This window comes from Anopheles ziemanni, chromosome 3 (assembly GCF_943734765.1).
Source record: "Anopheles ziemanni chromosome 3, idAnoZiCoDA_A2_x.2, whole genome shotgun sequence".
NCBI lineage: Eukaryota > Metazoa > Arthropoda > Insecta > Diptera > Culicidae > Anopheles > Anopheles ziemanni.
Genome location: NC_080706.1, coordinates 31,160,739 through 31,174,773, shown reverse-complemented (window position 1 = coordinate 31,174,773; position 14,035 = coordinate 31,160,739). Strand labels below are relative to the sequence as shown.

The following is a 14,035-nucleotide window of genomic DNA, read 5'->3' as shown; positions in this document are numbered from 1 at the left end:
ATATTTCGATTGCACAGTTTTGTTTTTTTCGAAACTATCTTTAAACACATTGCATCGTTTTTCTTACTTTGAAATACGAACGAGATGTTTTTAGAAAAATCTTCTGTAACCCCATTTTTTACACAAGTTACATCCTCTTACCAACACAAACTTCAACCCGTTTTGTGTGCCCGTCTACGTAGAGGTATTCGGATCAAATCCGGTCCAGAGAGCCCCCAAAGGGAGGGAGGAAACGAACGAACTCACTCGGATCGTGGCCGCGGAGTCATGCTCGATGCAGTCGCGATCGTAACGTCACCGGTGGAGGTTGTTGCCTGTTGTCCAGGTCCACGCAGCAGCCAAGTCCATAAACATCCCTTTTGTTTGGCAACTCTCGCGAGTGGTATTTGGTGATTCGCGATCGTGCGAGTGTGCTTTCTATATTTTTCCTGTTGTTTTTGCTCGGGTTCGTCGCTTGTGTTTCGCTTGCAGCATGATCGGTAGCGACTACGTGCTCGAAGCGCACAACATCTACCACACGACCGAGGTATGTAGACGTAGCGGTGAGCGCCTGGTTCCAGCGAGTACTCCGCGAACGTGCTCTGCATCGCGGCCCGTTGCGGTATTCTTGTTGGGAACTCAAGGTTCCGCGCTTGCACGGTCGTTGAAGTCGTTTGTTTTGATCTCGCTCTGTTGTTCCGTTGTAGGTCGATACGGGCGGTTGTTTCAATGGCGGTGGACAGTCGGCCCTGGTGCTGAAGGGGGTGCATCTGACGGTGCACAGTGGTGAGGTTATGGCCATCCTCGGCTCGAAGGGAAGCGGCAAACGGGCGCTGCTGGATGTCATTGCCCGGCGCTCGGAGGGCTCGTCCCGTGGACAGGTCTTGCTGAACGGTGCACCTCTTACAAAATCGTTGTTCCAGCAGCGTTGTGGCTACGTGACACATGCCTGTGACTTTATTCCCGGCCTGACGGTTTCCCAAACACTTCACTACACGCCCACGATTGTACGTAACCCAATCCGTACAAAACTCAGATGATCAGTGACATTTGATCTATTTTTTCGTTTCAGCTTGGTGGTTACCTGAAGAGTTCCAAAGTGCGTCAAGTGCTAGCGGATCTCGCACTATCCCAAGTTTCCCACAAGAAGGTGGAAAATTTGAACATCAGTGAAAAGCGTCGGCTTGCGATCGGAATTCAGCTCGTACGTGATCCGGTGATGCTGCTTTTGGACGAACCAACGCAAGGGCTGGATCCACTAAGTGCATACCTCCTGATTAGCATTCTGTCAAATTCGGCCAAAAAGACCGGGTGCGGGATTCTACTTTCACTTGAAAAGCCCCGATCGGACGTGTTTCCCTTTTTGGACAGGTGAGGAAATATGAGCGCACTTTTCGATCTCCATTTAACTTCCAATTATTGTTTCATTTTAGGGCACTTTTTCTGTGCTTGGGTGGAGCCGTGTATTCTGGTGGTACCCGTGCTATGCTTGAGTATTTCCATGGAATCGGCTTTCCATGCCCGCAGCTCGAGAATCCACTAATGTACTATCTCTGCCTGTCCACAGTGGATCGAAGGTAGGTGGCTTTCAATCTTCTCTATAGTATACTTTTTGTTCAGTCATTTCTAGAAACATTACATTATATGTCAGGCAGTTTATGTTTGATAGCAGATATGACTTTGGATAAGTTATAATACATAACAGAAGAAAATCTTTTCTGTACGATCATCTGGATGAGAAAGACTCGAATTGATAAGCGTTTCAAAAGCTTATTCCAAGATAGGCCTATGTAACCATCCAAAAGTGTATTTCAATATGTGTCTATTTAACCTTTCAATACACAACAAAAATGGTCGATATACTCATTCGTTCTTGCAATTTGGGTCTAAATTATCCACATGTATTTTTTTTTCAAAGTTATAATTGTTTTTTTAGAATATATTATTGTATATTTTAAATATTTTCATTTAATATTGTCAACTTACTGTCATTTTATGTCAACTGTCAATTGTGTACGCATTCACCATCCGGATGCATTCAAAGGGGTTTTAAATGGAATGTTTTTCATTGTATGTTTATGAAACATTCAATGTGCGTACATTATTATTTGATCGTTTTTAATGATGAGTACGGGGTCCGCGACAGCCGAGCGGTAGCGCCGGTTAGAAAATCGGCCCATGAGCGCCGGGGCTCACCACCTCGACGGCGTGAGTTCGAATCCCAACCGAGACCAGACCCTCCCCTGTACGAGAGGACTGACTATCCACGTACAACAGGGAAACAAGTCTCGTAAGCCCTTAACGGGCAGGCATGACCAAGAGGTCGTTACGCCAAGAAGAAGAAGAATGATGAGTACAATCAAACAATTTCATTTTGAAAATCAAAGAATCTGAAAGCTAAATCCGGAATTTTAGCTCAATTTTAGGTAAAGAGTTTGATGTGCAATGCAAAATGGCATCAAATACGCTTTAAAAACTATGTTATATATTATTTTTGATATTTTTGTGACATTAAAAAAATGGCTTGTAAACTTAAACAAAACCGTATTCGAATTGTTCAGCTTCAATTCGAGGAATACGCTAGACAGTTCTACTCAGCTGTGTTTTTTATAGACTGTTATTAGATATAGACTTAGAAATTTCCTTCAAATAGAAGATGTGAAACGACAGGCAGAAGAAGCCTACATGTTTTACCCATGAATTACCAATGATTCATCTCATCTCACCTTGGTTCACCGGGCCGGGATCTTCATCTCGAAGATCGCGGGTGTTACTCATCTCACTTGAGCCCGTTTCCATCTCACCGCCATATCGAAGCATTCACGACGCGGGAATAGAAGTTTGCTCACGCCGCGTGTTTTCGATGGGGTGGGCATATGTCGCACCGCGATGAAGGGGTGCATCGCTGTATTTGTGGAGCATCATCCCCGAAGCCAACAACCCCCGCCGCCATGGGAGGAAGCGGATGACGACCGGACCCCGCATATGGATGATGTGCGTGCGTCCGGTTCGAAGTTGAACGTTCTTGATTCTTGGCGTGCGTTTGCACTACCGTGCGCACCAATACGCGTGCACGAAGAGGACACTTGCCTTTCAGGTGGGCAGCGGGTACATGTCGTGCGGCCATTACGAAAAGGTGCACAAAGGAGACATCCAATGGGGACCGACAACAACAAAAAAAACATAGGCATAGAAGCAATCAGCTTTTCATCTCAAGCCGGGTCGGGCGGTTAGAATGGAACGCAAACACGCAAAATGGCAAACCATGTTAGGGCAGCGTCACGAACGAGGTTGGTTTTTGTTTTAAAAAAATATCATGCATGTTGAATGTGGCAAAACTAGAAAATGTATAAAATGAAAGGCAAGAGATTCGAATGCTGTAATGTGAATACTATGTGTTTTGGTATAATGGGAAGATGATTGTTTATATATAAATTGTTTTAAACATAACAACATCATTGGATATGATATGATATTTTTTAACACGAGCAACATTCTATTGAAAATAAAAATGTAATACTTTAGGGGTTTTATAACATTAAATTGTTAACACAAAGTGATAAAGTTACTATGAAACTTTGTAGTTTATATTTGAAACTATTAGTTCACAAAATAATTTTTGTCGTTTCACATAACCTTCGCTTTGCCGCTTTTAAAAACACGAAGCCATGACCACGACGCAGCAAGAAGGTTGTGAAAAAGACACGCTCAGCCAAACGACACTTCGTTCCAACCTGGTTCGAAAAGGATCGTTCTTTTTCCATTTTCTGGAATGTACGCCGGTGTCAGACGGAGGGATGCTGGGGACGTAGAAGGAAAAAGAAATCAAGACGAAGCAAGGGCAAGGTGGTACATCTTTCACGGTTTCCGCTGGTACGCAAGCACAGGTAGCCCGGTGGAGGGAAATACCCGTGCAGGGGCTACGTGAAACCGGTGCCGAGAGGGAAAAAGAAGAAAAATAAGAAGCAGACTGTGTAAGCAGAACGGCCTGGAAAGAGGAAATAGGGAACTGGTGGCAAAACGTGACCGAAGGCGCACAACCAAAGGCCCATACGCCTTGTGTGCGGTGCCAGGGAAAGGAAAACACGCAACGGGTGGCGGTGAAAAAAAAGGAAAAATGACGACAGGGCGATTTTGCTGCGAGTGAGTGAGCAATTTCGTGCCCTCCGTGGTTGAATCATTCCGTGCTCACAGGTAAAACCGTGGCTTGGGAAGAGCGAAGGAAGAGCCTCGGAGAAGAAGGAAGGATCCGAGATGATTGCACGCTTCCCGGTTCTTCGCCGAGAACGTACAGGCGAGTGGGGCAAGATGCACCCTACCACTGGGGTTTAATGCGCCACCAAAAGAAATAAGGAGAATTTTTACTATCTGAACCATTAACAACGAAAAATATTGGATGCTGAGTAAAGAAAACGATAAATTACACAAACAAGTCTTAAATTTTCTAATTGTTCAGTGGAATGTTGAATGCATTACATTTGTTTTGCTGCAATTATGCAACGTGCTATATTTTTCCTACATTAAGTTCTGATTTCCTTATGAATGTTTAGGCGAGATTCATTCGTATGAATCTTTCATCTAACCTGAATTAATATGTTTCCGATTAAAAACAACATCTTGCCCCACAATCTCCTACGTACGTGTGAATGCACACAAGCCGCGGGTCGTGCAGGTGAGCGTGAGAGCAAACGGCGCCGCGCTGTTGTGTAGCGATGAGATGAGATGAGCTTTGTGAACGGCGAACAAAACCCGCGGGGTTGCGAGAGAATTTGACAAACGCTTGCTGGTCAGTCGTTCGCTGGAGTCGTGCGTGTGTGGAACGTTTTCTAAAACCGCCGTTTGTTAACTTTATCTTCCATCGTCGCCGGTGCTAGGGGAGAAGAGCGAGAAAGTGAAAGGGACAGGGAATGCGCACTGGGCAATAACAACAAGAGGGCAAAGGGTTTTAGGGAGCCGTGCCGAGCGCGTGGTCGCTGGAGAATGTGCTGTTTGTCTACCCATTTCGGGTGCACGGGTTTTTTCTAGAAAAGCCGGCGTTTTAATGTGAACTTTTACTGAGAAGAACTGGAAGTTCGCCAACGCTCCAGTGAGGCAACGGGGGAGGGACAAGAATTGTTTTAAAAACCACCTCCGTTAGCTGATTAGACGCGCAAAACATTTGTGCGCGTGGTGAACGTGTGCGTGGTGCCGTGGAACCACTGCCTCGTGAAACAAAATAACAGCAGTGCGTGCGTGTACAGTGTGATCCAAGTGTGCAATCGAGAACGTGCTCGAATTCGCTGCCCCGCGGTAACCTGTGAAGTGCGCAGGACGTCGTGTGTCCGTGCGGCGGGTCGCGGCGGCGTGAAAAAGGGCGACGCACGGAATAATGGCGTCATCTCACGCACACACGTCACGATCCCATCGCCAACAGCAACAGCAACAACAGCCGCGACGCAGCAGCGTTGACGTTCGTGAAGCACGTAGCCCGGACTGCACACAGGTTTAGGTCGTTCTATTTTTGCCTTCCGGTCGCTTTCGTGACCCTTTCAAGCACAGAGCGTCAACATCACGAAGCTTTTCGGGTAGTCGCGGGGAGCTTCTTCCAAGGTGCACTTGGATTGTGGTGAAAAAAGGCAATTATATTTTACAAACCTCCCTGGACGCACGAACTCAGGTGACACGGTGCTGTTTCCGGGTTTTCTTTCGGGATGCAAAAATTGCACGTAATGTCACGGCGAACGAAAAGCCAAACGTCACCTGCGTGAACCAAGAACTAGAAAAACAACCCCACAAATCTGTTCCTGTGCTGCAATTCAAGCGTAACCCGTGCATCGGACACCGGAGATCCGTTGGTGTTGGTGGTGCATCATCCGGGTGCTGTGTGAAAACAACGGCGATATTGAAAAACAAAAAATAAAAGAAACACATAAAAAGAACAACAAAAAAAGCGCGTCACCAGAATGCGTCGTGGTCAACCAATACCGTCAAGTGCGAGTGACGGTGCGATCGTTTCCACCAACGCCGTCACCGCCTCCGTTGTCACCGGCACATCCGCCGGTAATGGCGAACCAGAAGCAACGATCCCGATGATGCCAAGCCCCACCGGCGAGGGGGAGTGCGGGGTCGGTGACGCCTGCGGCGGGGGCAGCAGCGAGAGCAGCAACTCTCCGGGAGCCTCCTCCTCGTCCAACTCGTCCATCGCCTCCTCCTCCTCGTCATCGTCGTCGTCGTCGTCGTTGGCCGGTGGAGCCTCGTCTCCCATCGCCGCACAGGTTGTCTACATGCCCGTCGGGTTGGCCAACATCAAGGAAGAGCTTCCGGAACCGGAAATACAGGTAAGAACACACACACACACTCTCTCTCTCTATCTCCTTAAAAAAACACACACTCGTACGAGATGAGAGGCTCCATCGGTGCGAGGCTCACTGTTCTGCTGCGTGCGTGACGCATTATTTCGTGACAAACAAAATGGCTGCGACTCCCATGGAATCGACATCGAAGGCTCAGCGCTTTTTAGCTGTACGCTTACCGAGAACGCCGGTTTTGTGGTGTAACTGTAGCGTTGGCTTTTTATTTGACTCGGCAGTTTTGTACTGCTTCGCACCCCCTCGAAGCCCCTCCGGCAGCTTTACAGCCAGCGAATCGCTTTGTCACAGTGGTTGTCACGGTGTTTTTTTTTTCTCTCAACCACGCGATGTTCGCCGAAGCGTGCAAAAGCGGACGCGAGAGTCAACATCAGGGTTTCTCAACTTTAGTTGCGCTAAACATTTCTTTAGTAATGAACACATTCTGAATCATTTTAAACTTATGCTCTTGTGCATGCATTTGGTTATCATTTCATAAAGATTTTTTTAATTTTCTCGTTTTCACATTCGTTTCTAACACATGAATGTTATTTGAATCGGCAGAGAACAATTGCTATCACGGATTATTTGTAAAATATCGAAATTGTGGTTTTTCATATAGCAATAGAAAATGTATTCTGAAATGCTGCGATCCTTTTCTTTGAACCCATCAGGTAAATTGCTCTTTTATCCTGCTTCGCGCAAAGTTCAACTCACAGGTTGAGAATCACTGGTTAAGGTATTCGTGCGAAAACACGTACACGTTAGAGCGAGAAAGGACCCCGCTAGGATGAGGGCATGGGGAAGGGTCAGGTTGGGGCTAGAATAAAACGTCCGCGCCGGTGGAGGGACGGGGCATTGGGCAAATGGAGCCTCCGTCGTTCGGCGGCTCCAAAACCCCCCAACGCGTCGAAGCTTCCTCTCACTCTACTTCACTGGTGGTGAGATGATGCTCTCACGTCGCGGTCTCCCAAAAAATGCTCGCGCTCCTCTCGCGAGACAGATCGCGATTAACTACGCCGGGTTTGTTTTGTTGTGCGGCGGCGGAGACCACGAGAGGTTTTGTTTTGCTGAATTACCCCATCCAGCCGTCCCCGACCGCTTCCAAGAACCGCAAGCCGCGACGTTTCCTTCTGGAGAATATCTTTCCTTCCGTCTGTCCGCTTCTTCGCACGTTCTTCTGTCGTTGGTCCGTGCGATTGCGTTCCCTTCTTCGAAGACGTTGCCATTCCCCCGCTTCGCGTGACGTGATGTCGTGAAAGTATGTTTTCGTACAATTTTCTTCATTTCTTCATTATCTGCCATCCACACATCCACTTTACTTCTCGCACTGGTCTGCTTCGTTCTAGCGTTGTTCCCTCCAGAGGTTCTCTGGCTTCCTTTTGCTTGTCGGTTCTTCTAGGGTGCAATAGACTTTCTCATTGTTTTTCTGTTCTGCCGGTTGGAGTTTTCTTCTTTCTCACCCTCTGCTGCCTTTGCACGGTTTATTGTGGTCAGGCTACATCTTCTCAGGCTTCGTCTTGGGGACCTCTCGGAGGCCACCTTGGGTTTCTTCCGCTGCCCAGCGTCTGTTTCGCCTTTCGGTGCCACCGTTCTACTGCTGCCCTTCCTCAGTTCCTTAGCTCTGCCTCACCTCAGCCTCAGGTGCTCGAGCTCTCGATTCTTTTCGTGCCCATTCCGTTTCGTCGTGTTTGTTTTTTCTTTAACGATGCTCGTGTTTCGTGGCTTCATGTTACCCTGATTTGCCCGCACCAGCACCTCGCTGGCCTTCCTTCCTTCGGGGCGTTTTGCACACATTTCGCTTCCTTCGCGCCAGCACAGAAACGTCTCAAACCGGGAGGGTTTTTCCATAACGCGTAGAACCGACGGTTGGCGTCGACGGGGGCATTCGGTTACGGCTGACGATGGAATCGCGTTCGCGTCCATTTTCCCATTCCGTGCTCTCGTGTGCGCGTGTTTCACGTAGTCATCATCCGTTCTTCCGTTTCACCCTTCCCTACTTCAGATTCTCACCCCCTCCCCCACATGGCCCACAGACAAACTCGTTCTCCTGTTCTTTGTTTGTCCGCGCACTGTCAAGCACACCGACGGACATAAGCACGCACACACACACACACACATTTTTCGTTAGCGTTTCGTGCATTTTCTCCCGATTCCAAAATGGCTCCCGAGGCTCCCGATGTTATGGTTTCCCGAGTTTGTTTTATCGTTGCGAGCGCTGGCTCACTTCAACCACTTGTTGGCTTTACGGACGTACGCATCCCTTAATGGCTCTCTCGCGGGGTGCAACCATTTCACCGGATATGGGAAAGGCTAACAACAACAGTTATCGGCTTCAAGGACAACACTACAATGACGTCCAATAAATATTTTTTTAAAATTCTCAAAACAAATTCAAAAATGTCTGCATCTAGACGGAGGTGTAAAGTTTTGAAATTTATTTCTCATTCCTGCTTGTGAAGTTTTCGAGCATTTGCATGTCTTTTTTGAATTCAATTTAAGACATCGTCTTTTTATATCGAATTTGAAACACCCGCCCCCTGAAGTCTTGTTGTGTTCTGATCGTTTAACTTGAGGTGTACAATATCCTCCATATGAACTACATATGCTTAGAACTGCATTTTGTTTAAACTATTTCAAGCAAAACCTGGCTGCGAATAGGACAGTAATGCGGTTTGTAACACAGATTGATTCAGTCTAAGGGAAAGTCTACATAGTTTTCTCTTCCAGTACTATCGAAGGCCATTTTGTTAGCTCACGTTTGTTGCGTCGTTCGTTATTGAATTCCTAGAACCTCCGTCTAATACACTCCTTTCTCCGTAGGCTGACTCAGAACTATCGCTTGACGAAGGGCACGCCCTGGCGCAGGTGCTCGAGGACATTCCGAACGACGAGGCGCCCCCACCGGAACCGGAGGTGCAGATACGGGCCGGTAAGGTGGACGATTCGTTCCGAAAAATCACCTCCGACGGCGGTTACGGTGCGAAATCGATGATGCACGTGCAGCTGGGCAAGGTGACCTACCAGCTGACCGATCAGCTGCTCAAGTCCGGTGCACTGGCCATCCACAACCCGCACCTGCTCTCGAAGGACCAGCTCGAGAAGATGATCACCGAGAAGGACCCGGAGCTGGAGTACCGGAAGCACCACAACAACAACAGCACCTGGCAGCGCTACATGCCGATGTTCTACAAGGGCATCAAGCAGAACTACGTGCGCTGTCTGGAGTGTGGCTGGCTGGTGCTGCACAAGGCGAGCACCGGCACGGGAAGTCTGCTGCGGCATCGGTGCAAAATCAAGCTCCCGTCCGGTGTGGAGGTTAAGCTCGAGCCGAAAGTGTCCTCCAACTGGAACGGGGGCGCAGGGCAGGGCAAAACGACGGCTAAATCGGCCGCTGCCATTGCGGGAGTCCAAGCGACCGTGCCATCGCAGGCCCACAAGTATCCCCAGGCGGCGTCGATTCTGCCGCAGAACGTGAAAGACGATCTGATCCGACAGCAGGCGTGCGTACTCTACAAGGACATCGTCAGTGCGGACTTATTCGAGCTGCCCAGCTTCCGCACCCTAGCCCAGATGCTTGTAAACATCGGCGTGTACTACGGGCAGCAGGAAAATCTACTTGCCTCGCGGGAGGTCCTGCTCGACACGATCCTTCCGGCGATGTACCACGAGGCGAAGGGCCAGCTGAACAAAGTGCTGGCGGACTGCGATCTCACGTTCAGCTTCAGCCTGTTCCGGAATGCTCTCGAGCGGCGCAGCTATGTCGCGATCAACGCGTACACCGTCGCCTCGGATTACTACTTCCGCCAGATCAATGTGAAGACACTGGAGGTGACCGGCCAGGAGGGTTCGTATGTGGAGCACTTGCAGCGCATCATCGAAGACAGCCTGGCTCGGACATTTACGGATCCCATCAAGGTCGTGTTTGGTGGCATGCCACTCGATAGCAGTGATGAGGCGTTGAGAGAATCCGCCGAGCGAACGCTACTGTGTCATAGCAACCAGTACGAAACGATCCCCTGTGTTGTGACGATGCTATGGAACATCATGAAGATGGCTCTGGGGGCGTACGGTTGTGACAGCACACGGTACTTCGAGCGGGTGTTCTATCAGACGCCGGACGACGACGAAACGCCGTTGTCACCCGAAGTGGCTGCACTCTATCGCTACCTGGATGCGTTCCGCGAGCCAATACGCAGCCTCATCTCGGACACCAGTGTCACAATCAGCGAGGTGATCCTGTGGCGCAAAAAGCTCGAGTTAACGCTCCGACCGGACGACGCCGACACCGAGGCCGAGGTGCGCACGGTAAAGTCATACTTGCTGAGCGAGCTGCGGGATCACTTTCTGCTACACAATTACCACCGGATAGCGGTGTTTCTCGACCCCAAATTTAAGGGGCTACGCTTCCTGTCCGACGAGGAACGGGAAGAAACGATTGCCGCTGTCAAGGCACACCTGCACAACGATCCCGAAGGCATTGAGCTGGTGAAGAGCCAATACATCGCTGGGGATGGTGGTGGAGGTGGTCTTGGTCCCAATGGAATGAAGAAACGAACGAACGGTTCGCTAGCGCCAACGGAGCTCAAGTTCTACGAGTTTATGGACTCGTCGCTCAAACTCGAGTGCGACGACGTGGTGGACGACGAAATCAAACAGTATATTGACGTGAAGCTGGAGAGTGCGGTCGACATCATGTCGTACTGGCGCACGGAGACGGCCTTTCCGCTACTGAAGCGCCTCTGCCGGCGCATACTAAACATTCCTGCGGCCTGTGATGAAATGAAGCTGCTGTTCGGTCAAACCGGACAGCGCGACGTGCAGAAGCGACGGCTCATGTTGAGCGAGCGGGAGATGGATATGGTGATGTATCTGCACCAGAACAGTCCGTGAAATGGAAACGAACCTGCAGGGTGAAGAATGGAAATAAAACTTTATATTTATTAATTTTTAAAAACGGGTTTTGCGTGCGACATTTTATCTTGAAACCATCCGAACACATGGAATGGGTGTGAGGATAACATTTTCCTTTTTCACACGAGACAGTTTTTTATCATACATTACAAAATCATTTCTCACTCTAGATCAAGAGATCGTTTTCTTGAGTCCAGCCAGCAAATAGAGGCCCTCGTTGAGCGTTTTGCACGAGAAACTCCGATCCCGGAGGCCCCTATTAACCCGATCGGAAGTGGTAAGATACCGCTGGCCTATGGAAAACCTGGAGAGCTCAAAGTTTGGGGAGTTCTGTATCTGTGAGTATTACGCAATCAGTATGCAGTCAGCATAATCAATAACGTGTGTTTTTCTGAACTCTTCTTCTAGGCGTCTGCTTGCAGCAACCTTCTCATGTGGTTACGCTGGAATGAAAGCCCTCTTCCTTCGGCTCCTAGCGCTACCGGCTACGATGGGTTTACTGTGGATGTTATACTCCCAAACCGGGGACGATTCGCACGGATTTTTCAGCAAAAGCGGACTCATCATGAACGTTCTCGGATTGAGCTATGGCGTTGGTATCTGGACAACGATAACTCTCTGTAAGTGACACCAAAAAGTAGTAATAATAAACTTAGAGAGAAGCTTCGCTATAATCCTAAACTTGATTCTTTTCAGTCCCGCCATGGAGAAAACGTTTCTGCCAGGAGTACGCGGAAGGACTTTACACAGGTGCAACGATGCTGATCGCGTATAACACCGTTTCGATACCGTTTTCATTCATTTCGTCGGCTGTGGCTGCCTGTGTTCTTTACCCGCTCGTACTCGATCCTTCCGCACCGGACGGTATGACTTTCATGTACCTGCTGGTGGCAATTTGGACCTGTTTCATGCTTGCCGAGCAGCTTTGCATTATGTTTTTGCTCGTAATGAAATCCCAGCTGAACGCCGCCATTGCCACCTCTTACATTTTGATCATTTGCCTAACGCTGGCCAGTGGAACCATAAGGTAAGGGTAACTTTTGTTGTGACAAACTCGTTCAAATTTTCACACAACAATCTTATCTGTTTTAGATCTACCAAGGGATTACTCGGATGGATGCAGGATAACGCCAAGGGGGTGCACACCAAGTACGCCAGCTCGTTGCTGCACACGGCCTCGTTCTTGGGACGGAAGATGAACTGCACTCCGGCAAATGGTGTCGTTTGCCCTCTGCCGGCAGACTTTCTCATGGAGCGCATTGGCCATTCAAGTGCCCAGGAGACAACGGATATTGCGGCAAGCATCGCTTTTGCGCTGGGTTTGTGCGCGTTCAATATGATCCTGTACTTGCTACCAATGCCGCGGTTCGTCAAACGAAAGTTCCGCGATTGAAAAAACAATTGCACATTTCGTACCAGCATTCATTTCGTATAATTTAGATCGAAATTACAATCCTGGAATCCTGGTGTGGAAGGATTACATTTATTTTAAATCGAATATTACTTTTAACTTAACTTTACCCGTTTTAAGCTGACGTTTGAATAAAATATTCGTATTTAACTCTTAATGATTTAAAAGACAATTAGATGCTTCTTCTAACTTAGTTACATAATGTCCTAAAATTTGATGACAGTTTTATTGTAGTAACAAGTTTGGAATGGAATTTTTTTAAATACTTTAATGACGATTCATTAGTAACGCTTTCAAATGATTCCTAAGTAATTGTTATTATTATGGACAGGTTAGTTAGTTACTTCTAAGAAAATTGCTCTATACGTTCATATAGGACAAAGTGAATGTATTGCTGTAAACGTGTAGTGATTTTCTTTTTAATCTCTGCAATATACTCTCTACAACATGCGTTATGTTTCATATCATCCGGCTATTTTATCCCGTTCCGATAAAAATGAACGTGTCTGTCTAGCCATTATAGTTCGCCTACGTTGGTTTTATTCAAGAATTTGTAGTAAATCTAAAAAAGCTAAAATTGGTACCGTTCAAGGGTTACCCATTTTTAAAAACCTGTGTACAAGTTGTATACAAGTGAAGGCTTGATGCAAGTATAACACTGTGGAGGACATCAAAGAAACTGTCATACAGACGGGAATAACCTGGTCCACAATTTTTATCGTTTTTAGGTTGGTTGCATCGCTTCACACGTGTTTCATTTGTAAGATGTAGCGAAGCAAATTTCTGGTGTTGATCTCAAATATTCCCATGCTATTTAAGGGTAATACAATCTCATCCTACTATGAGCAAGCTGCCTACTTCGGTAAGGAACCATCTGATCCCTACGAGTACCGTTCACTTCACGTCAATCGTCGATTACCCCATCGAAAACTCGAGCTAGCCGTATTTTTATGACCACGCAAATGGTAATAATGGGTCCGATCAGGATTTCGGTCACCCTTTCGAACACCGGCCCACGATAATGTGCGAAAAGCAGCCGACGGCGAGCCGGGAGAACTCTTCGCCAGCGCTTGACAGAACCGGATTTCGGATACACGCACCGTTTCCGTTCCGTTCGCATGTGCGCACGTTTGCATGCGGCGCGATGAGATCGTGCGGTCAATTCATTAACTAATTTCCCATCACCGTCGCTTCGTTTTTCGGCTGACTTTCGAAAGGAGGCCATCGGATGGAGTGGATGGAGTTGAACCCCGTGCACCGGGTATCGCATGACCCTTTAATGACCACACCGGCGCAGGCACCCGGGGACCCGCCGGACGGCCGGGAGGAGCTCGGTCAATGAGAGGAAGCTGTTTAATTGCTACCCATCGGAGGACAATACCGCGTGCCTGCGCTCCAACAGCTA

The 14,035-nt window shown here is 48.1% G+C and overlaps 2 protein-coding genes across 2 annotated transcripts; both read left to right on the top strand.

The window, feature by feature from the left end:
- The first annotated feature begins 472 nt into the window (after positions 1–472).
- LOC131289405 (ATP-binding cassette sub-family G member 5) lies at positions 473–12,612 on the top strand. The gene is made up of 8 exons (XM_058318654.1): positions 473–526; positions 687–986; positions 1,052–1,350; positions 1,413–1,556; positions 11,390–11,557; positions 11,628–11,839; positions 11,916–12,246; positions 12,312–12,612. Exons 1-8 carry the CDS (start codon positions 473–475, stop codon positions 12,610–12,612), a joined length of 1,809 nt encoding a protein of 602 aa, XP_058174637.1.
- Positions 5,575–11,223, top strand: LOC131289404 (uncharacterized). The gene is made up of 2 exons (XM_058318653.1): positions 5,575–6,296; positions 9,129–11,223. Exons 1-2 carry the CDS (start codon positions 5,922–5,924, stop codon positions 11,196–11,198), a joined length of 2,445 nt encoding a protein of 814 aa, XP_058174636.1. The 5' UTR covers positions 5,575–5,921; the 3' UTR covers positions 11,199–11,223.
- Positions 12,613–14,035: the final 1,423 nt, after the last annotated feature.

Bases quoted from the DNA above. Each gene is read 5' to 3' on its own strand.
- LOC131289405 (XM_058318654.1), top strand. From the start codon at position 473: ATGATCGGTAGCGACTACGTGCTCGAAGCGCACAACATCTACCACACG. The intron at 987-1,051 runs GTACGTAACCCA...TTTTCGTTTCAG, and splicing joins TTCACTACACGCCCACGATT to CTTGGTGGTTACCTGAAGAG. The intron at 11,558-11,627 runs GTGAGTATTACG...CTCTTCTTCTAG, and splicing joins GTTTGGGGAGTTCTGTATCT to GCGTCTGCTTGCAGCAACCT.
- LOC131289404 (XM_058318653.1), top strand. From the start codon at position 5,922: ATGCGTCGTGGTCAACCAATACCGTCAAGTGCGAGTGACGGTGCGATC. The intron at 6,297-9,128 runs GTAAGAACACAC...CTTTCTCCGTAG, and splicing joins TTCCGGAACCGGAAATACAG to GCTGACTCAGAACTATCGCT.